We start from the raw sequence: 26,803 nt of genomic DNA on the forward strand, positions 1-26,803 counted from the left end.
TGGACCGCCTTCGGGGGGCGCAAGTGTACTCCAAGATTGATCTCCTTGGTGTCTACAACCTGGTTCGCATCCGGAAGGGGGGCGAATGGAAGACGGCTTTTCGTACCCTATACGGACATGTAATTCACCAGCCACGTTTCAGCGTTTCCTGAACGACCTGTTCCGGGACGTGCTGGACTCATGTGTTGTGGTCTACTTGGACGACATCCTTGTCTACTACTCCTCACTCACAGAACACCGAAAGCACATGGCACTAGTACTGACTCGGCTCCACCAGAACCACCTATATGCCAAGCTGTCCAAGTGCACCTTCGAAACCACCAGGGTGGAGTTTCTGGGGTTCATAATCACCCCTGGGAAGATAGAGATGGACCCAAGGAAGTGTTGGCGATCCAGCAATGGCCTATCCCGAACTCTGTTAAGGCAGTCCAAAGATTCATCGGTTTCGCCAACTTCTACAGGCGGTTCATCAAGGGGTTCTCTCGCCTGGTCCTCCCCATCACCAGTCTGACCAAGAAACGTACCACTTTTTGGTGGACACCACCCGCGCAAAAGGCGTTCGACATGCTGAAACAGCAGTTCACCACAGCCCCCATCCTCGTACTCCCAGATCCTCTGAAGGCCTACTGGTTGGAAGTGGATGAGTCGGAATCCGCTGTGGGGGCCGTTCTCTCACAGCGCCACGGAGCACAAGACCTACTCCAATCCGTTCTTCTACTTCTCCAAACGACTTTCCCCAGCTGAGAGCAACTACAACGTGGGGGACCGGGAACTCCTGGCTATCAAGATGGCCTTGGAGGAGTGGCGGCACCTGCTGGAGGGAGCACAGTACCCCATCACAGTGTTCACCGATCATGGCAACTTGGAATACCTTCGTACAGCCAAGAGACTCTTCCCTCAGCAAGCCAGATGGGCGTTGTTTTTCACTTGATTTCAACTCCATATCACCTACAGACCCGGGACCAAGAACGCCAAGGCCGACGCCTTATTCAGGTTACACGACCCGGTGGAGGAACCCGTCTCGTCACAAGACGGTATCCGGCAGTCAGCACACTTCTTGGGCATACAGACGTCCCTCATGGATGACCTCCGCAGACACAGCCGAACCCTACGCTCCGAACCAGAGACAGTGACTTGCAGGGCCTCTCAGGGCCTGTTCCTGAAAGATGGTGTATGTACCCCTCCCGGCGAGATGCGCAGTACTCCGCGCGGTCCATGACCTTCCTTCCTCCGGTCATGGAGGACACCGTCAGACCCGGGACCTCGCCCAAAGATACTTCTGGTGGCGACTATGTCGAAAGACATCGAGCAGTGCGTCCACTCATGCTCCGTGTGCGTACGATCCAAGAAACCCACCACCAAAACAGCCGGCCTCCTGCAACCCCTCGCCATCCCCGAGCAACCATGGCAAGACATCACCGTTGATTTCATCGTGGACCTACCACCCTCACAAGGCCACAACACAGTCGTGGTGGTGGATCGTCTCACGCAAGTGGCACATTTCGTCCCCACCACTGCGTTACCCACCGCGGCCAAGACGGCCGACCTGTTTTTGCATTCCATCTACAGACTGCATGGGACTCCCCACACCGTGTTGTTGGACCGTGGTACCCAGTTCACGTCCCGATTCTGGAAGGCGTTCTGTAAGGGTCTGGGGATCCGTCGCTGTTTGTCCTCCGCCTATCACCCCCGTACCAACGGCCATACTGAACGTGTGAAACAAATACTGGAGCAATACTTGCGCTGGTACGTCTCGCATCTCCAAGACGATTGGTTCTCCTTGTTACCACTGGCGGAGTTCTTGTACAACAACCACCTACAATGGTCCATAGGGATGTCCCCCTTCAAAGCGGTTTACGGGTAAAACCCGTCCTTTCTCTTCGTCCTTTCTCTTTCTCCCATCTACCGAGGGGGTCCCTCCAGCCCGGGACCGTATCCGGCTCTTACAACAAACCGTCCCAGTCCTCAGAGCCGCGCTGCAGAAAGCCCAAGCACACCACAAGAAACTGTCCGACAAGCACCACCGGCCACATGCCCCTCTTCAAGTGGGCGACAAGGTGTGGCTCTCCTCCAAATACATACCCACTCGGACACCCTCCAAGAAATTGGATCCCACCTATTTAGGACCCTTCCTCGTCACCGCTTTGGTCGGTCAAGCTGCAGTCAGGCTCCAGCTCTCTGCCTCCTGGGGTCTTCATCCCACGTTCCACGTATCATTGGTGAAGAAATGGGTCCCTCCCAGGGACGCCTGTGGAAACACCCCTCCTCCGGTCCTGGTGGACGACGACAATGAATACGAGGTGGAAAGCATCCTGGACTCACGCATTCGCAGGGGTCATTTCGAGTACCTCGTTCTTTGGAAGGGATTTGGCACGGAGGAACGGTCATGGGAACCCCTGGCCAACGTTCACGCCCCTGCTAAGATCCGATCCTGCCATCGCACCCATCCGTGTCGTCCCGTTCCCCGTCGCACCCGGGGGTCGCTCGTACGGGGGGGGTATGTCAGACCCGGCGGGGACCACCTACCTCGCTGCCAGGTCCGTCGCCCTGGACCGCGATCCCCGTCGGCCGGCCTCCTCGCGACGTGGCCGCATGGTCCCAGGACCGGGCGCCACGCAGAGTCTCGGGTCCCGCATCGCGGGAACCGTCAGGCAGGAGGTCTACTCCTGCGCGCGGACCTCCCGATCACGGCACGGCACTGCCTCGTGGCAGGCCGCGCTCCCGGCCTCGCGGTCTGTGTGCATGGAGTGCTGCGCACGCGCCGCGCTCTCGGAGAGGAGGGGGCGGGGCTTAGCCCCGTTGATGCAACCTCCCTCTCCAACAGCCACCAGAGGGAGGGGGATGAGGTAGACACTGCTCTGTCTCCCTCCACTCAGGTGTAGCAGCAGGGAGGGGAACAGGCACTTAGTGTGGGAGGGGATCAGGTGCTAGGGGGTGGATGTCTCATTACCTGCCCCTGTATAATCCCCACAAGCCTCTACACCAGTGCTTCTTTGTTAAGTTTCAGTGTTGCGTATAACCTCTCTCTATTACTTGAATCCCTGCTATCCTGACTTTTTGGCTTTCGGCCCACGTTTATGCTGTCTGCTGCCTGCCTTGACCTTTGGACCGTGACCCCGACTATTCTCTTGGATTTGCCCTCTTTGTACTGCGTTGCTGGACTTTGTGTAGTGGTGCCTGCGCCACGCTCCGCACCCCCCGACCTGACAGTTTCCCTTCCTTCTCTGACGACCACTTCTGCATCTTCTCATGCTTCAACTTCGATCTTCTCTCTTTCATTTTCTGTCTTTCATCTCCTCTCTTTTATTTTCTATCTTCATCCGTATTTCCGTGGACATAACATGGCGCAAACTTCTGCCAAAATGGTAACGCTTCCAGTGACATCCTCTCGCTCGATCCTCTAATCGAGTGAAAGGACATCACCGAAAGCTATTTGCCCTAAGGTGAACTTCTGCCAAAATCATGGAGCTTTTGGTGACACCACCCCCACGAGAGGTCGTCACCGGAAGCACTGCCAGGTTATGTCCGCGGAGATGCGGACGAAGATAGAAGATAAAAAAGTGAAGACAAAAGAGAGAAGATGGTCGGCAGAAAAGGTTGGGAAACATTTAGAGTGTGTGTGACAGAGAAAGTGAAAGAGAGAGTCAGAAAGTGAGTGTGTGAGTGAAAGGGCCCACGGATTTTGGTCAAAAATTCATAATTTTTTGCTTCGTTTTCGTAAACTTCATGTGGGTCTGGCCTTTAGTAAATTTGCAAGTCGTACGAATCCAAATGCACAAGTCTACTGTACACATCAACAGTGAAGTTGGGACAATATCTTTATGACACATAACCTAATAAATCTGATGCCAGTAGCCACAGTTTACTTTTTAAAATAAGTAATAATGTAATTGAACAAAATATAAATTATACTTTAACCAAAGGTGAAAAACAAATGCTATGTTTTTATAAAGTTAATTAAACTTTGTTTAAACTTCAGACATCTATATATAGATTATTATTTTTAATAGTCTGACCCTGAAAGTTTTTGAAGTTATAATTGTCACTATTCTTTTCAGTGTCTATTTTAGGTTGCCTGATTATTCTTGATGGAAGAGCGTATTTTTGTACCAGTGATAATGAATCCGATTGATGACACACGCATTTCTAATCCCAAGGCCTTTTACTTAAAAAGTACGCACATAAATAAAACACTTGTGTTTTGTGATTTGTGTGTTTAACCATATTTGTGCCAGTCATGCTCCACTATAATGTAGATTGTCACTTTCATTTTATACTATATTCAGTATACATACCAGTTAAATGTGGAGGATCCAGGCATCGGATATAACCTTATTACCATCATTGTTTCATTTAATATTAACCATCTTTCAGTTTGTTTGTAACATACTTGAGTATGCATTCATTAAACCAGAATTAGTAGATTACTTACCTTTAGGAGAAGCTGCAGCAGAAAACCACCTCCATGATCCGATGTTTAACACCACTGATTGGCTGTTTGAAGTAAGCAGGAACGAGTTCCCATTCAAATCAATGGGAGAACTTGTGCACAGTGAGTCTCGTCAAACCGCCTCCTGGAATGTTTGCTGGGGGGGTGCAAAAAGGGCCAAATGTATATAGGGATGTTCTCAGCTATGGCATGCATTAAAAGACATATATTGGCTGAAGTGTTCTTTTAATATATAATGGATTCTAATATGAATTGGTAAACCATATTACAAAAGACCTTTTCCTAGTTGTTTTTACCCCCTTCAAATAACCCTTTACACTTCAATGGGCCCAAATTAAAACAATGAATTCGTAATAACATACAGTACTGTGCAAATGTTTTAAGCAGTTGTGAAAAGTGCGTGAACAAAGGAAAAATCTAAATTAAAATCTAAATATTTGGTGTGACCACCCTTTTCCTTCAAAACAGCATCAATTCTTCTAGGTATACTTGCACAACCTCACATTAAACAGCTGTAATTAAAATTCTCAGGGAAATGTATTCATTAAAATGCCATCTTTTATTTAATAACTGCAATTTCTCTCCCTGTACAGTCTTGCAATTATCAGTAACTCTTTACTTCATAACACCATTTCAAAATCTATATAATGATCAAGATGAGAGAATTTTTCCATCTCCCACAACTTATGAAGTGATTACACTTGTTGTATTGCAGGGTTTTGAATGCAACATTTTGTATGTAAGTGATTTGACACAAAGGACTCTACGTACTCTCCTTAAATGACCCACAAACTTGGACAACTGTTGCTGTCTTTCACTTCTTATGAAATGTTAGTATATCAGTTAATGGTTGACAGTGTTAGCTGTGATCGCAAACCCCAGAGGAAGTGGGAAGTATGATATTTATAGAAGTAGATAAGCTGGATAAGACTTGCAAGCCCCTATTGCATTTGGCTAATTGGCAACTGTCACTAATTGACCACCTAATTTATAGCATTAATCAAAGGTCATGATATAGGAGTTGAGTATTTTGTAGATGATGTTTATGGAGGTAAGATAGGAGCGCTGACAAAATTAAAATCCCATTTTTTATATTAAAATACATTTGCCCAGCCATAAAGTGTCGTTGAAATTCAATGTGTTGCAAGCTGCCCAAGTGGGAGCTTTGATGCTGCAGCACGGGCCAGAATTTCACAGCTTGTTGGGCCAGTCAGGAGAGACTGGAGAGTACACAAAGGACTGTCTCACAAGAAACAACATGATTCTGAGATATGAGTTCAGTACAAGGGAAATCTTAGTCATTGGCCTGGTATTAAGCTTACAATTGCATAAAGCCAACTGGTTAGGGGGTGGGCAGAGGCGGCACAGGCAGGCTGTTTCTGGAGCAGAGCCGGCACACACAGGGGTTATGTTGCACTACCTTCAATGTCTGGCTCAGTGTGTAGTGATTGAGTTAAGCTGTCCCACCATCAAGGTCTGGCTCAGTATATAGTGATATAACTTATGCTGTACCATATATGGTAAGTGAATGTTATTTATTGAAACTTATTTAATTTATTTATAAGTTAATAATCTATTTTTCATATTTTTAGTTTTTTCCAGTGGACAGTTTTCTCAGTTTACAAATTTGTTAAATAAATGTTCTTGGCAATATTAATTATTGGGGGGGGCACATACAGGAACTGTCCAGGTGCCAAATACTCTGATGAGTGACCAGTGAAGTAAATGCAAAGGCCTCTTTTTAATAATATATATAGTAAGTGAACATCCATTCCATTATCCTGCCTGAAGTTTCAGCTTGGACCAGGCCATATGTATTGCTGGTGATTTAAATTATGCTTGAAAGTATCTTGTAAATTCAGAGGTGAGTATTGTAATCTATCATTTAATGGTATGAGTTTTTTTAGATCTGAGGCATTTCCATTTTAAAAGGTATTTCCATACCTTTTAAGGGTACCAAATTATCCAATGTTATTACGTTTACTTTAAAGAAAAGTTGAGCCTTCAACATTTTCATTTTATTTTTTATTCATATTGGAATAAATTATGCTTTGACTTTTTTGCATTTTACTGCATGTATCCTTTAGTTATTGCAGTTAGAAAACCAGACTCCAGTTTCATTCATCTTCCCTGGCATTTTATTGGAACCAGTGAGTTAGATGAATCCTTCCTGCACATGCTCAATAGCACTGTCACTGAAGATTTTACAGTGTGAGGTGCACCTGCAAAGTCATTTTTACTGATCTATGTATGTTAGCAGGAATCTGACATTTTTTACAACATACTGGTCAGCTGATCTCACAATACATCAGCTGCCAACATGCAGCCTCTGTGTTTTTAAACAGCTACCATAGCTGAAGGCAGCCATATTAGGCTGTCTGCCTCATGTACCGATCTCTGCCTAAAGGCAAAGATCAGATTTTTTTTACTGACTAATCAGCACAATTCTCTGTTTCCTTGAAAGAGTCTCCACGTAAACACAAGGCATCCATCTTTAACAGAAGTGTTTGATTTACCCTGCGAGAAATCTGCAGGAGGTGGTATGGGAGGCTGTAAGCTCATTTGAGCAGGGCCCTCCTCACCTGTTGTCTCTGTTAGTCAATTAATGTTACATACTACTTATGTCCTGTCTACCCATTGTACAGCGCTACGGAATTTGATGGTGCTATATAAAACAATAAATAATAATAATAATAAATGTCCACTATGTAAGCAGTACTTAGATGCCATGCTAAGTCCGCTTTGCCAAGGTTAAATATGGTCTCCTACAATACTGATGAAAGATCCGATTTAGATATTGTTGAATGGGAAAAAAAATAATTTATTATTTAACATGTCACAACCACTTGTACTTTCTTGCCAACTGTAATCCATAAAAGCAAAATCGCTGTTTAATATTTAATGCCTCCTGCTACTAAAAATAAAAATGAAAAGGAAACCATCATCAAATATTCAGTATGTAATCTGCACTAACCTGACGGATTCTCAATTATGTCTATAAATTCCAAAATAAACCAGAACCAGAAACTTTAGATGTATGCTCAGATCAAAACTCACAGTGCTGACTATTTAAGAAAAATAAACTGAAATGTTGTAACTAACCTTGCCTCACAACTCAAAGGTTCTGGAGATGCTGCCAGTGTAAATAACAAAAGAATAATTAAAAGGGGAACTGCTACCATCACAGCTAAATTAATTTATAGAAATACCTATAGCTTTTTTTGTAAAGTAGTGTGATTGTTGTTGAGCTACTCCAGGAGTCTGAGATCTGCATACCTGGGAACTCTCCGGGTTTGCCTGGAGATTGCCGAATGAAGCACTGCTTCTCCGGGTCAAGACCCGAATCCTCCGGGTCGGGGAGTGGGGTTTTGACACGCCCCGCTCCGAGCCCATTTTCCCTTTAAATGGGGGTGTTTCCCGCTGCCGTCAGGGGGATCTCCTACCGACGTCACCGGACCACCCGCTGACGTCAGTGGGCAGTCCTGGCCGCGTCCCGCAAGGGAAGGCTCCAGGTAACCGGAGCCCAGAAGTTTCCAGGTATGGAGATCTGTTGCTCAATTCGGCACAAATACATACTGTACATAATCATTTCCTATCCTGAACTTATCATCTCCCTTCTCAATCATTCTTACAGGAGCTGCTTGAACAAACAATCAGCAACTCATCTGTACATTTTTCCTCTTTTTGTACCTGCTTTACTATTAATATTATCTTTTATTTATATAGCGCCAACATTTTACGCAGCACTTCTTACAATACATATATTCAAGGGGTATGGCAAGACTAGAACAAACCAATAAATTAGGTGGTGAAAGCCCTGCTCGCAACCTTACAATCTTGAATGTTTTATATGCTTCTTGATACAGTCTCGCTATAGTTATTTGTTAAATTATTGTATATATATTTGTAAACGATTTTTTACACCTATCTGGTATTTTTAGTGCAAGCAGTTACACGTATTACTACATACATTCAAACCTGACCCTATATATACACCGATCAGCCATAACATTATGACCACTGAAGGTGAAGGGCTACTGTAGCTCAAATCGCTGAAAAAGTTAATGCTAGTTCTGATAGGTGTCAGAACACACAGTGCATAACAGTTTATAGCCAGGGTACCCATGCTGGCCCCGTCTACTGCCAACAGCACCTACAATGGGCACGTGAGCATATGAACTGGACCACGGAGCAAGGGAAGGTGGCCTGGTCTGATGAATCAATTTTTCTTTTACACAACACATGGGACCAGGATGCATCCATGGAGGCCCTACCTGGCAACTTACAGGACTTAAAGCATCTGCTGTTAAAAGGTTGACTTGCTGCCAGATACCACAGCACACCTTCAGAGGTCTAGCGGAGTCCATGCCTCGACTGTTTATGGCTGTTCTGGCAGCAAAAGGGGAACATACACAATATCAGGCAGGTGCTCATAATGTTATGGCTGATTGGCGTATATATAGATTGTATTTAGGCATACGGTACAGTGCAAGACACTGTAGGACCACAGAGTCTCCAATTTTATTCTTGGGCCACATTCCCAATCAACACCTAAAACATTTCATCCTATATGTTCTATTACAGCGTTGTCCACTGCACAGTATCCTTGGACACAGCTGTTTGTGAAAACATCATTGTGTATAAGTAAAATGCTTAGGGTGATTGCATGAACTCCTGGGAATGCAGCAAGAGTTTAGAACCATAAAGTATCAACATAATCCTCATTCTACAGCATCACTCAGATTGTATAATGCCGGCCAGGGAATACATTAGAACGTTATGGTGAACAAGAGAAATAATTGTGTGGCTTCATGCATGGAAATGGCACAGATATTTAGCAATCACATCTCCCAACACCTAACATTGTGTGATTACACAACAGGATCCTTCCCACCATTAAATTTGATGGTATTTCCTTTGCATAGATGTTTGGGGGCTTACTATAGTCACACTTCCTTTACTAAATTCACCACTGATACCATAACATTTTTAGTTCAAATTAATTCATCAGTACTCATTTTGCCTGATAAGTATTAAGAGAAATAAGCTCTTCCACAGTACAGTAGTTTAGCAAACATGTACATTTTTAGGGTAAATAGGTGTTACTATCTTAAAACTTGTATAAAATTATTACACATAAGGCACTGGCATAACTACAGGGGCCTGGTGTGTCCCCTTCTTTCTGTCTCCTTGTACTGGTTCAAAATAATTTAGAAAGGGCCCTTCCATCCTGGACCCCACCGATCCAGGTCGGAGGGCCCCTTCTAAACTATTTTGAACGGGCATGGGGAGACAGGAACGTATCATTTTTCACACCAGGGCACCATGGTTTCTAGTTATGCCCCTGACATAAAGAAACATAAAAGCATACATATGAGTTTATTGTTGATATGCGAAAAATATATATATATATATACTTTAATATGCATTCTTCTTCAGAAGGGCTACGGGGGTGCAGAGCCTAATCTTGTGAGGGGCACTTATGCTAACATAACAGACACTCACACTAACACAAACACCAAGACATATAGACAAAGATACCCAGACACTCACCCTAACATAGGCATGAAACAAACACCAACGCAACCATATGCCCAGTTTAAGAAAGCTGTTTCATTGACTTTTCATATTAAATAAAAAAAAAACCAAAACATGATGACCATGGATAGATCTTCTGTTTGAGTAACAATAAATGACAATTGTATTATTATTTATTTATTCATATAGCACTGTACAATGGGTAATATTAAATAGCTTTATAAAACCTGAGACTTGTGGGGCAGGGAGGTAAATAGGGAATTAAAAAATTCAAGATTTATGAGCCCATCTAGTCTGCCTGTTTTACCTGATGAAGACCGTAATTAGTCCTTAGTCTTTGATTCAAGATAATTGTATGCCTTTGTCATGCATGTTTAAATTCCCTCACCATATAAACCTTTACCACTATCACTGCTACTAAGGAGATGAGACAATGTTTCAGACTTTGTACCAGAACCTTTTTTAATACAGAACTCTTTTTTTCTAGGTACAGTGAGCAAGGAGGTCCATCTCTAGACACATCATACATTATAGCCAAAGAATGCTTCCATTTTATCTTTCCAAAAGGCCTCTTACAGTTGCTTCCATGATTGGTAAAGGGGGATATAACAGCAGATATAGTTAGAATTCAGGATGGTGGGAAAAAATACATGGGAACTTTTCTGGAAAAAGAGTGCCCCAAAGACAAGGGGAAGTAGGGTAACTCCAGGAGAAACCCTATGAGATCAAATGCAGGATGATGGATCAGACTATTGTCCCCACCATATCTCCTGTTTCAAGCGGTCAAAGAGGGACACCTTTGTTTTAGGGTGTGTGATTAGGGGCAGGGCTTTACCAAGACTTTTTTGTGACCTTAACTTCCTTTTTTCAGGTTGTAATTGATTATTCCTAATAGTTTAGATTTTTTCTGTAAGGTGTTGATTGCTGGGTTTTTTTTGGTTCTGAGGAGGAGGGACTGAACTCTAGGTCATGAAAAGCATTAGATAATCAGGGGGTACAGATCTATGATTCAATGAAATATACTTTTTAACTTAATGAGCTAGTTTCAATAATCCACCTAAACCTCAGCTGGTGTAAACTACAGTGTGGAATGGATGGATAATAATTAAATTAGTTTGACAAATCCAAACTGCAATTGTGGTTTCTAGACTGCAACACTTAAAAAAGCTACATTAAATCAATAGAAAATAAGTACTGGTGTGACACTGGCACGGGGTTGTGGAGCGTAGCACAGGAATGTGAGAGTCAGAGAGGTTATCCGCAAAATAGTGTATTATAAGAAAGGGCAAGTCCAAAAGAGTAGTCAAGGCAATCCTAAGGTCGAGACAGGCAGTTCAGACAGTCCAAGGAATGAAGCCAAAAGGTCAAAACCAGGATATCACTCAAAGCAAAGATTTTGAGATCCCACTGACGGCGGGGGTGGTCCTGCTGACATTAGCAGGCAGGAGAAAAAATTTGGTGGGGAGCGGGGCGTGCACCCAGTAATCTCCGGGTCAAACCCGGAGAGTTCCCAGGTATGCCTATATTCCTAATCAGTGTTGTAACACCTCTGGGTGTGGGATCACGCCCCTCACAACCAGAAGCGCCTGCACGCTTGTCAAGCACGGCACAGTGCGGAATCGAGGCTGAGGATGGGGCCTACCACGCAGACGTTCCACAAGGGGCTTGTTGAACGGGATAAAAAAATTAAATCTTCTGATATTGCTTGTTTCAGTTGTTATCTGTACTCCCACTTTCACATTCCTATTAGTCCCCATCCAATATGGGATCTCCTTGTTGCGGACGTTTTAAGGTATTAGAGCCCAGTTTAAGCCAATTATGGGTACCTCACAAGAAATTTCCATAATGTCCATTTATAGTACAGATAGCGGATGGTTAGGGCATATCTGGGATTTTTAGTACCACAATTTCATGGATGGTGCAAAATTTCTACAACCTACAATGCTGATGCATTACACAGGTACCGCCCTTTATCCAAGAATATCTTTGTCTGCCCTTCTGGGTCTCTCACCAACACATTGCTGGGTCTTTTTTCTTATATCATATGGCAAATCCTTTTGATTATGGTCTGAATGTTGTGACTAAAACCTAAATATCCCACCTGTCCAATGTTCTATGTTCTATGATTGGTGTATATTTGGAGATATATATGTATTATAGTATTTCATTTCACCCTGAGATGACCCCTACTTATTAATTTATGTTTTGTTGGACTACCAAGAAGTTGCAATGAGTGACTCAAAAATAAAGTTCTAATTATATTGCTAAACTGAACCCCATACTCCACTAAACAGACTAATGCGTGATTTAAAATCACAGAAATTACGGTATATTCTGGCCTGCCAGTTCCATCCACGTGAAGCCAGGTGTTATTTATTGTTTTGGAAAAAATAGTTTACACTCCAAACAATGTTGTGCTGGTTATGTGTTGTAGACTCAATACTGTCTCCGCTATTCTTGCTATGAAAAAGATGAACATAAAGCTATTAACCCCTTAATGACAAAGCCTGTACATGTACGGGCTCAAAATGCATTGTTTTCAATGGGTTTAGGGACCGCCTATTGTCCTTAAGGGGTTAATAATCATACTGAATTAGTGACTCTCCATTTTCATTCTTTATATTACTTACATTTAACTTTAAAAATCCAGTAACAGCAGAGTCCAAGTGTTTTAGCAAGTTGGTTTTGCATTTATCTTAAATCTGCATTTGTTCATTTGCTTAAAGGGAAACTCTGGGTATTGTTTTCTTAGCATCAAAAATCACTGTACATTAACAAATCCTCTTCCGTAGACAGACATTAATTTCTATTTCCCCAACACATAAATCATACCAAAATATACATTAACATAATTTTACTGTTATACTATTCATATCACATAATAACTTCACCATCTAGTAATACATTTATAATGTAACTTTGCAGTCTCTGTATAGGTAGATAATAACTTTATGGCCCATACATACCTCCAGGCTCACAAAGAAATCTTTCGGCACATAGGAGAGGAAAAACCCGCTGTAAGGAAACCATGACTTAAAGGACAACCTTTACTTTGGGGGTAAGAGGCAAATTAATGCCTTTGATGCATAGACTGATGTTAGGCTGATCTGAAGTAGCCTTGTTTGCAACACTCATTTTGTGTCATCTTTTACACTTCCCTTCCAAAGCATTATGCACGAAGGGATGGTCATCCTGTTCCCAGGACTTGTTCACAGTACCATCGATGTCCAAGGACAGGTATACAAGTTTCTCAAGTTTGTTGTAGAAATAGGACTACTGAATGAAGGTGAAGCTCTGTAAAGGGCTTGGAAGTGTCTGGGAGGAAATAGGCCTCTTTTTAAAATTATTTATTCATATGTTACATTTTATCGTCTATTTTATGTTTCACTAAAAAGTACACTGTTATAATTCACTGCCTACATTACTAAAATATAACACATACGGAAAGAGAGGTCGCTAGTATCTCTTTACTGATTTTATGGTGCAGGGGATGCAAAAGGTGTTAAGGGGCAGTTGTGATGCAAATCTGTGTAAGTCTAATAATTGAGGCTATGGTTGTACATTCCTCAAAATTGTTTTCAGTGGGACAAAAGATGTTGTTTTCCAAGGGCAATCAAGGTTGTGTGTCTAGTGTGCAGCTACACACAGCGCCTCAGTCCTGCTGCTGTTGGCAGACTTATGGATGGTTGGTTGGTTGGCTGGTGGCTTATCATCTAGATTACTTTTCATTATCTCTTTGGCTGCTGCTACAATAACTATTCAATGGATGCCATTTCACCTGCAATAAAGAAGTATTTTTTTATATTAAGCTTATTGGATTTACTTTGTCATTCTATTTTCTACTTAGAAATGGATTTGTATGGAGTTTCTTGCTTTTGTCAGCCTGGCTTTATATTCACCTTGTGGTGTAACATGAAATGTTAGGATCCCTGAAGGTGTGTTGAGGGATCCCCTCTCCATACATGTATCCTGTTTGGATCTAGATGGCCATGTCTCACAACATGTAATTGACCATGTCAGAAATCTAGTTTTACTTATGCATGAGCAGGTAGTGTCTTTACTGGAGGAAATGTATATTTCAGTGCTACATTAAAATCAACATGTTGCACTTTTATCAGCATGTCCAGGGCCATATAGTCACCCTACACCTGTGGGCATGCCCCAAAACAATCCTGTTCTGAGTCAAAATATATATTGACATATGATATATTTTCCATATATCTCATGTGTACATAAATCATGTGGACACAGTCAAACTCCCTAAAATAGCGATGTTGTCATGTTTACCATCTTACATCTTGTTAGCAACATATTCAGTTTCAAATATGGCAGTATGTTGACATAAAGACAGAGTTAAGGCAGCGTGAAAGAGCAAGGCTGAGATGAGATTCAGGCATAGAAACAAAGTAAACGGCAAAAAGTCAGAGTAGGAGTCTCCAACCTTTTAGTTAATGACCTACTCAAAGAGCGATTTTGAGTGGTTCTATGAAAGTGTATTGGGGAAGAAGAGTCATTTTAGGGATCAGGGACGCAGGGTTTAGTTTAATGTTGTGAACGCCTTAATATTTTAATGTTTACTCGTGTTTTCAGATTGGTGTTTTAATTGCATTTCTTTCTAATGGGTATTTCTGCTAGAATAGAAAAATACAAAAAAGCATCCAGAAATGTAGTCTTTAACTCATTCAAGAGCCATAAGGTGGTAGCCTGAGAGATGCCAATACCTTGGAAGCTACCTGTTGGAGATCCCTCTAGGACATGAAGGGTGAAGTGAAGAAAGGGAACAGTCATGACTCTTATCATATTAGGGCAAGGAGGGGGTTACAAAGTGTGATCAGAAAAATGCTAGTACTCATCCTTCAGCTTCTGTCTTTAGTAGGATGAAAGCTTTCATGGGTCAGACTTTCTGAATTGTCCAAGTCAGCATGCAGAACTGAAAAGGTTAATATTGGAGCCACCTGGCATCTATAGTTAGATAAAATACAGTCAATTTATGTAATATTACTGTAAATATTTGATATGTTTTTTGTTTGGCTTTAGTTTACAAAACAAGAATTGCATAAAAATTCCGTAAAAACCCAATTCTGAGCGACAAAGCGGCTATGAAACGTGTGTGTTTTTAGATTATGGAACAACTGTCAAGACTAACAAGATATGGATGGACGCAACTGCTGCATTGCAACTAATGAAGTACTGCAGCAGGGGGAGCCTAAGCTGTGTGTCTGGGGACTGGAGAAAGAATGAGGACAGGAGTCAAGGATGGACAATTATGAAAGAAAGGAGGTTTATTTCAAAACATGTGTTAGAACAAGAGGTCATAATCTCAAACTAGAGGGTCACGAGGTTTAGAGTTTTACTTTAACGAGTGTGGTAGATAAATGGAGCAGCCTCTCATCAGAAATGGTAGAGGATAATGCAGTGGCAGAATGTAAGCATTTGTGGTAACGATCGATTAAAGTTTGAGTCCATACATCAGGAAAAATGGGAAGACTAGGTGGGCAGAATGGTTCAAAATGTCAAAATTATGTCTAAAAAGTGACAGTTATAGGGTAATTATTTCATTGTGGTCACAGTCATTACAGAAAAACAAACTTTTTAGTGACATTTCAAGAGTAGAATAACTTAAGCTGAACACGAGGTGGCTGAAGTGAGAGCACTGGTGGGTTATTTATAACATAGCACTGGGCGAACAGCTACACTTCTTAGCCTGGCTAATGGGCAAGAAGGAATTTGGTGGCTATCCCCCAATTAGCCCAGTAAATAAAGTTGCCAGCTACGTCATGCACATCGGATGACGGCATCATTAAAGAAATGAAGAAAAGGGTCTGTAAAGACATGTAAAGCAGAGGTCAGGATACAGACATATATCAGAAGGTGAGCTTCTGCGAACGAGGCAGACGGCACTGCAAACGGGTTACTAGCTGAAGAGATCCGCACGCAAGAATGGAGCGGAAGGAAGACGGCAGAGGTGAGGCATTTAAATTATTACAGGCAGGGTACACCGCGAAGCTGCGATTGAGCCGAGGGGCGGTGCAGGAACCGGGAGGAGGGCGGTATCAGGAGGGGCGGTGCCAGGGTTCAGGAGGAGGGGCGGCGCCGGGGATCAGGAGGAGGAGCGGCATCGTATTGTAGTCCTGTAGCACAGACACTGAGTGAGGAAACAGCCTGGAACGGGCTGGAGTGGTGGCAGGAGATCATCTCTACTCCTGACCGGTCTGCATCAACCACTCCCACCTCCTGTCTTCGACTTACAGCAGCCTGTCAACGTCCGGCTGAAACTATTAAATGCCTTTTGCATTCTTGAAAGCGGGTGGCTACAGGGATTTGCACATGGATTTCTCCTGTTCTTCATTAGTGAGATGCGCTGTATCGCTTACATGCATATATTCAAATCTGTGCAAGTGATTTCTCCAGGATTTGTTCTCATCGTGAAGCTGAGCTGCTCTTAAAGATTTGCAGTTACTATTATTGCTGCTTTGTTGCATTTAATTGCGGAGCTGGAAGATGGGTGGTAATCTGGGTTGTCACAGGTCCATTCCTAAGGACCCTTCTGATCTGTGCCAGAAGAACCGTAAGTTCAGTGCAGCTTGCAACTTCAGCAACATCTTGGTGAGTCAAGAGAGGCTCAATATTAACACCGCCACTGAGGAGGAACTGATGACCCTTCCAGGAGTGACCAGGCAGGTGGCACAGAACATAGTGGAGTATAGGGAATACATTGGGGGCTTTAAAAAGGTAGAGGACTTGGCTCTGGTCAGTGGTGTGGGGGCTGCCAAGTTGGAACAGGTCAAGTTTGAGATCTGTGTCAGCAGCAAAAGTGGCTCAGCGCAGCACTCCCCGAACTCCCTGAAGAAAGACTTGGAGCATGGATACCATGGTCAGCACCTATCTGCTGCTAGATTTAACATCAATACAGCCACCGCTGCCCAGCTTATGTGCCTCAGAGGACTGACCGAGGAAATAGCACAGGACATTGTCCAGTACCGAAACCAACACGGCCCTTTGAAAAGCATTGAGGACCTGGCCAAGGTGGATTCCATTACCATTTCTGTTCTGGACAAAATCAGACACCAAGTCTATGTACAGAGGTCTAGACCACCTTCCACACATACCAATGGGGGGCTTCACTTCATGGCCAAGCCTCATCCAAGCCCTACCTCTCTGAGCCTACAAAGTGAAGACTTGGATTTTCCACCTGGTGGGCCAACTCAACTCATCTCTACTCGCCCTGCTGTGGAGGTTTTTGGAGGGGTGAGGGAAGGAAAGCCAGTGCTCCGGGTGGCCTCCTGGAACCTTCATAACTGCAGCCTAGATAAGGCCAGCAACCCTGGAGTGAGAGAAGTCGTCTGCATGACCCTGCTGGAAAATAGGTAAGATAGTAAACCAGACACAATGGCAAAGTGATGTCCAATTTACATTTCTTTAACTTGCTCTCAGATGCCTCCTGGCTACCAAATAACTTATTGGAAGGAAGTTGGCTCTACTATATTAATAATCACTTGACCATTCATGGTAGTTGGCATGTGAGTTGATGTAGGAGGTATTGGCTGCTTTAAAATATGAAGTGTCTCTTAACACATTGTATGATAATTTCTATACTCCAAACACCATTCAGCCAACTATAAAATATAATTCTGATAATTTTTGAATAAGTGTACTTACCTCTGTACACTGAACCGTAGGACACCATAAACAATAACATTAGTTTTTCATAAGCGCTGTCCAACACCTTTATGGACCAAAGTTCCATAGGTTCTTCATAGTTATAAATGCCACTTGACGCCAAGTGTGATTAAAGCCTGCCAAATTATGCAATACTGGCCACAGTCTTCATGAGCAGTTATTTAGTGCTTACCATGGGACCAACCAGGTTCCCTTTGGCCAGCAACCACAGCAAGCCATAGCTTACCTGGTGAATACTGCCCCTTCAGTATACACATGCAGATCTTTATCCACAGAAAGGTATCAATATCATATTAGTATCATACTGAACAATAATATAGGTAACAGAGTGTGTAGCTGCAATCATAATTGTGATATAAGTACACTGCAGTGTGCAAGGAGGAGTTAAGGGGGATTCCAGATAACTGAATAGAGCACCTACAGCTCTGACTGTTGCTGAGGTTCTGCTACGATTCTGGTCTACTGAATCTTCTAATAGACCACATTCTCCTCATCTCATATGTATGCGCCTACCAGGCTGTTTTTCCTTTTGTTTTTCACCGTTCCAGAATTGTCAAGAAATCCGTTTTGTGTATTTTATATGGCTTAGTGTAGTGTTATAAAAGGCGGTGAATATAAATCCAGTGGGAAAAACAGGTTAGTCATTGTCTTATTACTCCACAAACAGTATCAATGTACTTTTCGGTAACTGAGTAATACAGGTAATTGCCAGATCAGCCGCAAACAATGTTATGTTAATACAGAAGGTGATTAAAAGAGAACACGTGATAAAAACAGTTTTAAAACAGAACACGTGCTTTTATGTCTGGTTTTGGCAGCTAGATTCAAACATTTGCTCAACAGAAAAAAATGGCAGTTTTAAAGATATTTTATGATTTTAAGATCATTGTGAAACTCACTGGACTTTCAGCGACCACTTATCTGTCTTTTATACAACTGCATTCAACAGGATTAGCACATCAGCCATTTTTTCCAGGACATGTATAACATTTTACATGTTGTTAACCAGCCCAGTTACAGGTTCTGCCCCGTGATATCTATGGTCTACAACTGATTAATGAATTCCATTCTGCGAGTTTACAGGGAGGCATATCTGTCCTGGGAAAAAAAGACCAATCTTTGTCACCCTTATGTACGGTATCACCCGCAAAAATCAGTTAATTACCCTGTCCCTTTAAACGGAGACTTCAGCCATCATATATGCTTTAATGCATATGATAACCGAGAGAAACTTATTTTTGTGGCTTCCTCCTTTTGGCGGTATTCCCCAGAATCTCCCATTTGCCTTCTCCCTGTCCCCCAGCTATTTGCCATGGAGAATATGTGTTCTTGATACATGATATACTTACTACCAGTCTACTGGTTAGGCAGTCGACTTAAGTAGGAGTGCTTTTCCTGTCACTGATTGGCTGTCGTGACAGCCAATAATCGGACCATCGCGGGGCCGTAAGGTGTTTTTTTTTAATCTTTTACTTTGAAGAATGCATGTTAATGTACCATATTTGCTTGATTATAAGAAGACCCTGATTATAAGACGACCCCCCAAAATCTGAATATTAACTTAGGAAAAAAAGAAAAAGCCTGAATATAAGACGACCCTAAAGGAAAAAAGTTTTACCAGTAAATGTTAATTCATGTAAACTATTTTTTTAAATAAAAGCTATGATTGAGAAAAATATTTTTTTTGTTTTTATTTCCTTGTATTTTCCAACCTGTCCCCCAGTTACGCACATCTGCCCCCAGGCTTGCCACACCAATATGGCACTGTGGCCCATGATATGCCTTTTAACCCTCTATATGCCACTGTGCCCCATGGTATGCCTTTTGACCCCTTATGTGCCACTCTGCCTCCAGAAATGCCTTATACCCCTATATCCCATTCTGGCATTTAGGGGGTTAAAATGCATATTATGGGGCAGAGTGGCATATAGGGAGGTATAATGCATTCCAGGAGGCAGAGTGGCATTAAGGGAGTTAAAAGGCATTGTATAGAGCACTCTGCCTCCAGAAATGCCTTATACCCCTATATGCCATTCTGGCATATAGGGGGTTAAAAGGCATATTATGGGGCAGAGTGGCATATAGGGAGGTATAAGGCATTTCAGGAGGCAGAGTGCTCTATTAAATGCCCCCTTAACGCCACTCTGCCTCCTGAAATGCCTTATACCTCCCTATATGCCACTCTGCCCCATAATATGCCTTTTAACCCCCTAAGTGCCAGAGTGGCATATAGGGGTATAAGGCATTCCAGAAATGCCCTATGCCCCCATTTAGCACACACACACACACACACACGCACACACACACACACACTTACCGGTGCTTCCAATTTCCTGCTGTATTGCCGGGGCAGCGGGTTGACGTCTCCTTCCGCTGCAGCCGGAAGGAGGTGGAGTTGGCAGCGGGGGTTTGTCTGCGTCCGTCGCGCATACCTTCCCCGGCTGTCAGAGATCAGAGTTCCCCGCACCGGTGCCGCACTCTGATCTCTGACAGTCGGGGAAGGTATCCGCGACGGACGAAGACAACTCCCGCTGCTAGCCACACCTCCTTCCGGCTGCAGCGGACGTTGTCTACGCATATCGCGTAGACGTCAACCCGCTGCCCCGGCAATACAGCAGGAAGCACCGGTAAGTGTGTGTGTGTGGGGGGGAGACAGGAGGATCCAGGTCCCCTGCACCGGTGCGGGGGATCTAGATCTTAGTCTCATAATCAGACCTCTATTCGAGGTCTGATTAGAAGACGACCCCGATTAGAAGACGAGGGGTATTTTTCAGAGCATTTGCTCTGAAAAAAACCTCGTCTTATAATCAAGCAAATACGGTACTTGCATTTATTGTTCCAGGGGCTTCCTGGGACACAGCACCATCCCTTTAACACATACTCAACACTGATCTGGACCTCATCATTTCCTGTTTTTCTGCCCCACAAATAATTTATGTAAAAACAGGAAATGTACACATCTTTCATAGCAGATATTGTTAAACTCCAAAATAAAATACTGAAAGGTTAACACAGCACGGCCAGTTTTTGTGTTCTGCTAATAAATATCTGTTTGTTTAGGTGAGACGTACATTAACCGGCTACATTTCGGTTTTGATAATTATAGACCTAAGTATTGTAGTTATTAAAGATTAACTTGAAAGCTCAGACCTCTGGATGTAATGGATTCTCTCAGCAATGAACGCAGCTGACTTAGACCATGATAACCAACACTCTCATTAATGTATTCATTAAACTACATGAACTTTGTCGTTCCCCTCACTCAGCTGATTTTAAGTGTTTTATAACTGAATGCAGCATTAGGAATACCATTCTTAGTACTTTTGAATGCCATATATAATTTGTTAATTATGTAAAAAAAAATGAAGTGGATGCTTATTCATTATTCAGAGGAAAGAATAAATTTGGTGTATTTGTATAACATCCTATAGGCTGTGGGGTATTTGCTTAGGCCTAACCCAGGGCAGGGCTCCTTTCACCCCCTCGCTGCCGCTGTCCTTTCTACTGGGCGTTGGGATAGGACATTGTATCCCTGCGCAGAAGGAGACAATGGAGGACTGTGCCGCCATAGTGTTAATAGGCCGGTTGGGAAGATCAGTGATGTCCCTTTTGACCAGCCCATTGAATACTAGTTTTACTGAAAGCCTGATTGCCCAATAATTATGCGGCAGAAGGGCTGCCACCCCCCTTGTCCTAGTCGACCTGGACCAGAGTATGCCATTGGCTAGAGAATTGTCTAAGTGGGAGAATGATCATGCATATACTGAAAACACATAAGGTGCATTAGCACGTATATGTATTGCTTATTTTAATTTGTAACCAGCAGTACAAATATTTATTATTTATATAAACAAACAATATAGGATTTGGGAAAACTGAGAGATCTGCTTCAACATTGATCTTAAAGCAGCTTGAGTTCAGTCCTTGAGATGTCTTGAGAGATACTGCTATTACTGAAACAAGAAGAAGCAGGAGCCTTTAGAGCACAGTGATTATAGTCCATACAGACAGTTTGATGAAGATATCGTCAGTATTGTCTTGGTGAAATGTTTTTGGCATGTTGGGAATTGACTGCATGATTTTGCCATGTGAGCGAAGCTGTTATGTTGTGAGTGCTGATAATTGGTAAGCTGTATTGCGGACAGTTTTAGTGTGGGTTTTAATGCTAGGGAAAATGGAACTTGGGTGGCTTAATGATTGTGAAGGGTGATGGAAGTTGTAAATATCAAGAGCGAGAGCACCAGAAGTTCAGGAAGGGTGTCTGTTCCTTTAGTATAATTGTGGAGTGTAACCCCTTCTTATATGTGCCCAGCCATTTATATGTGTATTCTGTCTCCTGAGAAAAGTATTTTGTTTTCTTTCCTTTTATATATACGGGGTTTATAATATACGGGGATATACTGGGGGAAACAATATTTGTTTTTGTATTTTTACAGTTATATTATGTGTTGGGACATTAAGCTAGGTTAAATAAACAGTTTAATGTCCCAGACAGCCTCGCAAAAGAAGAATACACATTAAAGTACTTTGTGAGTACTGTAATAGAAAATAAAATAATTTACCTTTGGGAGAAGCTGAAGCTCCCAGCCTCTTTCACGGTCCTATGATTCTCTTCAGTAAAGTGCTTCCATTGCACAATGTCCGCTGAACCAGTGCTCTAGCTGACTGTCGGTAAGGAAACCACTTGTCAGGTAAGCCAATCTCCTCAACGGAAAATAGCTGTGAGATGGCAAATGCATTTGCAAGGGGGACAGCAAGGGAAAGTTAAAGGGCATATGATGGCTGGAGTGTTCCTCTAAGTTGTCCTAAAGAAAAATATATCGGCTTCCCTAGGTGCAAGCTGTTTATAAGGTTTAGGTCGAACTATACCAAAATTATGAAAAGTGTCCCAGCCTCCCATAGGGAAAAATACTTCCAGCCTAAGCTACATTAAAGGAAGCAGGTTGTGTATTGAGGTTTGAGAAAAAGCACACATCATTGATCAGTTGCATAGCTGGACTCAATCACCTTTGGGATTTATAGCTATGAATAGAATGTAATTTGCAAAAATGAAATGGATGTCAAAGTTATGAATGAATGCTACAAAATATGTTACATGATACACTGTGAGAGGCACATGGCTGTATATGCAAAAGAAACTGTTGCAGCAGAGACCTTCATTGAAGCTCCAATGTGGCCTCCTTGTAAACACTCTGCAGCTAAAGCTCCACAAGGTGGCTCTTCAGGAAAGTTGGACGGGTGGTCCTGGTCTCCAACTACAACTCCCAACAAAAGTGCTTTGTCTCACTTAAATGAAGCAAGATTCCTGCTTTCCATACATGTCTCTCTTCATGGTCGTTTACATTGAACCAACCTCATTATTCCAGTTTCTCTATATGTCTCTTATCCCAAGAGTAAATGAACTCCCCTTCTTTACATATTTGATGTCAACAGTGTGTGTAACATTATGCTTCGTGTACATTCCAGTGAAGTTACAGATTTAAACAAATGAAGAGTGTGTAGAAATATATTACTGGACTTTCCAAGAGTCGTGGTTACTTAGACTTTGCTCTTAAAGGCACACGACAATGTCCCATGTAGCCTTATCAACAGTGTATGCGTATTTAAGTACCGTATGTAGAAGGTGCAGCTCCAGAGCACCTCCTCCATGGCCATGTTTCTGCACTGCTGAAATCAATAGGGATGCGAGGTACTGACCTCACGGATCAATTGTTCCATAGACACATGTGAAACAACATGTCTTGCAAAAGGTTTCCTGAAACTGTGGTTCTAAATAAAAAAATGTATAGAACACGAATGTGTGTATAACATGCCCATGACTTTACGTCCCTTTAATTGTTTTAAAAAGTTTTAACCATATCACGAAAGTGTGAACTTCTCCACTTTGTGCCAACCCTGCAGGAAAGCTATATTTATTTGTCCTATTCTTAGGAACTGTAATACTTGTGGCTTGAAATGTAAAACCCTCAACCTACAAGTGACCTGAACTTTTACTCTCAGATCCCGTTGAGTAATTCTTGCCCTCGTAAATGCAAACTTTTACCACTCTCCTCATGCCGATAAATGAAGGCTTGTGAAAGAAGGTGATATGGTGAATAATGTTGGGGACAACCATCATGTTCTAATGGATGGCCCCAGGCTGAGAAGAACATAGAAAATGAAGGAAAGACTTGGTATCCATTTTTTTTTAAATAAGACAGTCCATCCATGCAAAACGATTCAATGCCTCCTAATGCACAAGCAACACATTTGTAATTCTCATAAAGCATATTAAGATTGCCAGTATTGTGGTATTGCTAGAATGCCTTAATAGCAATGAGCAATCCGCAGAAAAATCAATGAGGGACACTTTTTCTTCTTCCTGGAATCTGTGGAATCAAGAACAGAACAATGGGCAGCCTTGTTGGTATGCAGAGGCTGGGAATAGCATTAAGTTATGGGCACGGCTGCAACAGAAACTCTTTAAAGCAGAACTCCCACTGATTTTTCTCCTGTATATGGCATATTCATATTGTCAGCGACGTTCCTTACAATTTGTGCTAAGTAGGTTACTTGTAGCAGAACAGCAGGAAAACTTCCATAAAGTTTTGAATGGGTGTTCCTAAATTCCTGTATTCCCAGTGTGATTAACATGTATTAAAGCCATTGTTCAATAAAGATGTGTATCGGCTTTTCTAGCTGGACTTCAGACTCTATGCGGCCGGTACTAGCCTGAGCTGTCATCAGGTTGCACGGTACATAGATATTGCAGACCATATATTCTACGTATTGATATTCATGACTTAATTTTTTTTAACAGAAGAGCGTTTTAGTTTATTCTATTTGATTTTTTTTTTTTAAACCCACAATTTTCTTAATAAACTACTTTAACAACCTTAAAGTGGATCTGCCACCTCTACAGATTTTTTTTTTTAACAAAATTACATTGATGAAAAATGCCTAGAGCTTGTGATTTTTAATCTTTATATAAATGTATTTGTATAATATATAAATATGATATAATTGGAGATTTCCATTTAAAGGTTTGTGACTTTATTACCTTAGAAATGCAGAGTTCAGAACATACTCATATTTTTGTGTGTAAATTCCCTGGCCGAATAGAAGGTGGGCCCATTAGAGACCCGTTACAGGAATGGTCCCTGGGGAGAATAACAAGGGAATCATACAAAGGAATAGAGAGGGCAAAAGAAAGGTGAAAAATACTTTTCTACTTTCTCCAGTATTCGATCATTATTTCTGTCATTTTTTCCCTCTTGATTTGATTCTGGGGCTCATATCCATGCAATATTTTAGACCCGCAGAGCCCTAGGGGCCCCCTTGGTTAATTTCTGAGCCCAGTTTCTATAGGGTAAATGTAAAATGTTGATTTTTTGGAAACGCAACGGACACCCTTGATATTAATCAAATTTAAACAGGGACAATGAAAAAAATGGACAGTCGGGGAAAAAAAAGAGCAGATCCTGCGTTTCTCTTCTGCGCAAGAACAGCTCCAAAAGTTGTATTTAAGACATTTCTAAATGTTTATTTACAAGGATACTTTTTTTCCAGTATTTTCAGAATACTGAAACAATATCTAATGTAATTAGTAATGTGTAATCAGTAATGTGACAATGTATCAGAATCCATCATAAACCTGGTGATTGTATAATTTCAGCCTTTTTGCTCTTGGCCCTGAGGGCCTCTTGATATGATAAAAGTGCTTAGATTTGTTTTCCTTCTGCAAAGCTCATATTAGCTCCTGATTTATTTAAAACATCATTAAAAAGTTCCCTCGTTTACTGCAACCCATAAAAAATATATCTCACTTTTCCTGCATTTTACGGTGGCTTACACTAAATAAACCTGTGTAATTGTGTTTACCGATTTAAAATTAACAATGTGTATGTATTATAAAAAAAACACCCATGAGCGCACAACAGCAAAGGTATTATAAGATAATTTTCCTCGAGATCTGCATGTTTATTCCGCCCCAATTTTTTCCATGCCTTTTCGTTAGGTTGTTGATTGGTTCAGGCAGCATTTGAAAAGGTAGGTAAGGAGAAGGAAGATCATTTAGGGCATAATTTGATTGGATAAAGCCAGTGCCAGTGTCAGTTTCAATGAGGCTAACATTCAAACTTATAGCAAAAACACTATTTTACTGATTGGCAAACACTAAGCAGAAGGTATAGATAGTAGACTTGTGCAAATTATTTTTTTAAAGAATTTCATTCTCTCTCTCAATGCCTCCATACCTTCTCCGCCAGCCGTTTCCCTGCTTTTGAAAGAAAAGCCAATTTTGTCCATTAAATTACATTAAATGAATGAGAAATACAGTGTAGACGGTGTTAATGTTGTAAATGACTATTGTAGCTGGAAGCTGATTTTTAATGGAATATCTTCATAGGTGTACAGGGGCCCTTCATCACTCCCATCACTCCTGTGTTCCAATGGCACGTTGTGTCTGCTGATCCAAGTTTAAGCTTAAAAGACTAATTGAGATAGATAGATAGATAGATAGATAGATAGATGATAGATAGATGATAGATAGATAGATAGATAGATAGATAGATAGATAGATAGATGATAGATAGATATATGATAGACAGTGGCGACTCTAGAAACAATATATAGGGGGGGCACACAAGATACCACAGTCAAACTGGGGGGGCATTAATAATTTCCACCATTAAATCATACCACTGAAAAAACACACACATATATATATATATATATATATATATATATTGCCAAAAGTAATGTGCTATGGAATGATACTTTTGTTATTGGACAATACAATACTTGATCATTCAACATGGGAAGCCTGAAGCCACCATTTAGTACGACTAATCCTTGAAATCCTTTAAACAACACAATACCTTAACTTTTCCACTAAATGATTTCAGGGCCTAATATTAGTCCCTGCTGCCGATATATATATATATATATATATATATAAATATAAATATAAATATATATAAATATATATATAAATATTAGACCCTGCTGCCGATAGCAGGCATAGATCAACACATTAACACACAAACCCATCTTTGCATGTATAGATCAATTGAAATTCACTTGTGATCTCAGCACTAAAGGTATATATCAAATAAACAGAATCAGACATACAAATCCTGTATTTGCAGGTATACA

At 41.8% G+C, this 26,803-nt stretch overlaps 1 protein-coding gene across 1 annotated transcript in view; it reads left to right on the forward strand.

The window, feature by feature from the left end:
• The first annotated feature begins 16,489 nt into the window (after positions 1 to 16,489).
• Positions 16,490 to 26,803, forward strand: part of LOC149300688 (endonuclease/exonuclease/phosphatase family domain-containing protein 1-like) — a 59,791-nt gene continuing 49,477 nt past the window's right edge. The window contains exon 1 of the mRNA XM_089484941.1: positions 16,490 to 17,355. Within this exon, the coding sequence (XP_089341067.1) occupies positions 16,490 to 17,355 (866 nt within the window). The remainder of the gene's footprint in view (positions 17,356 to 26,803) is intronic.

This window comes from Sceloporus occidentalis, unplaced genomic scaffold (genome assembly GCF_023333645.1).
Source record: "Sceloporus occidentalis isolate IW3139 unplaced genomic scaffold, rSceOcc1.0.p SCAF_23, whole genome shotgun sequence".
Lineage (NCBI taxonomy): Eukaryota > Metazoa > Chordata > Lepidosauria > Squamata > Phrynosomatidae > Sceloporus > Sceloporus occidentalis.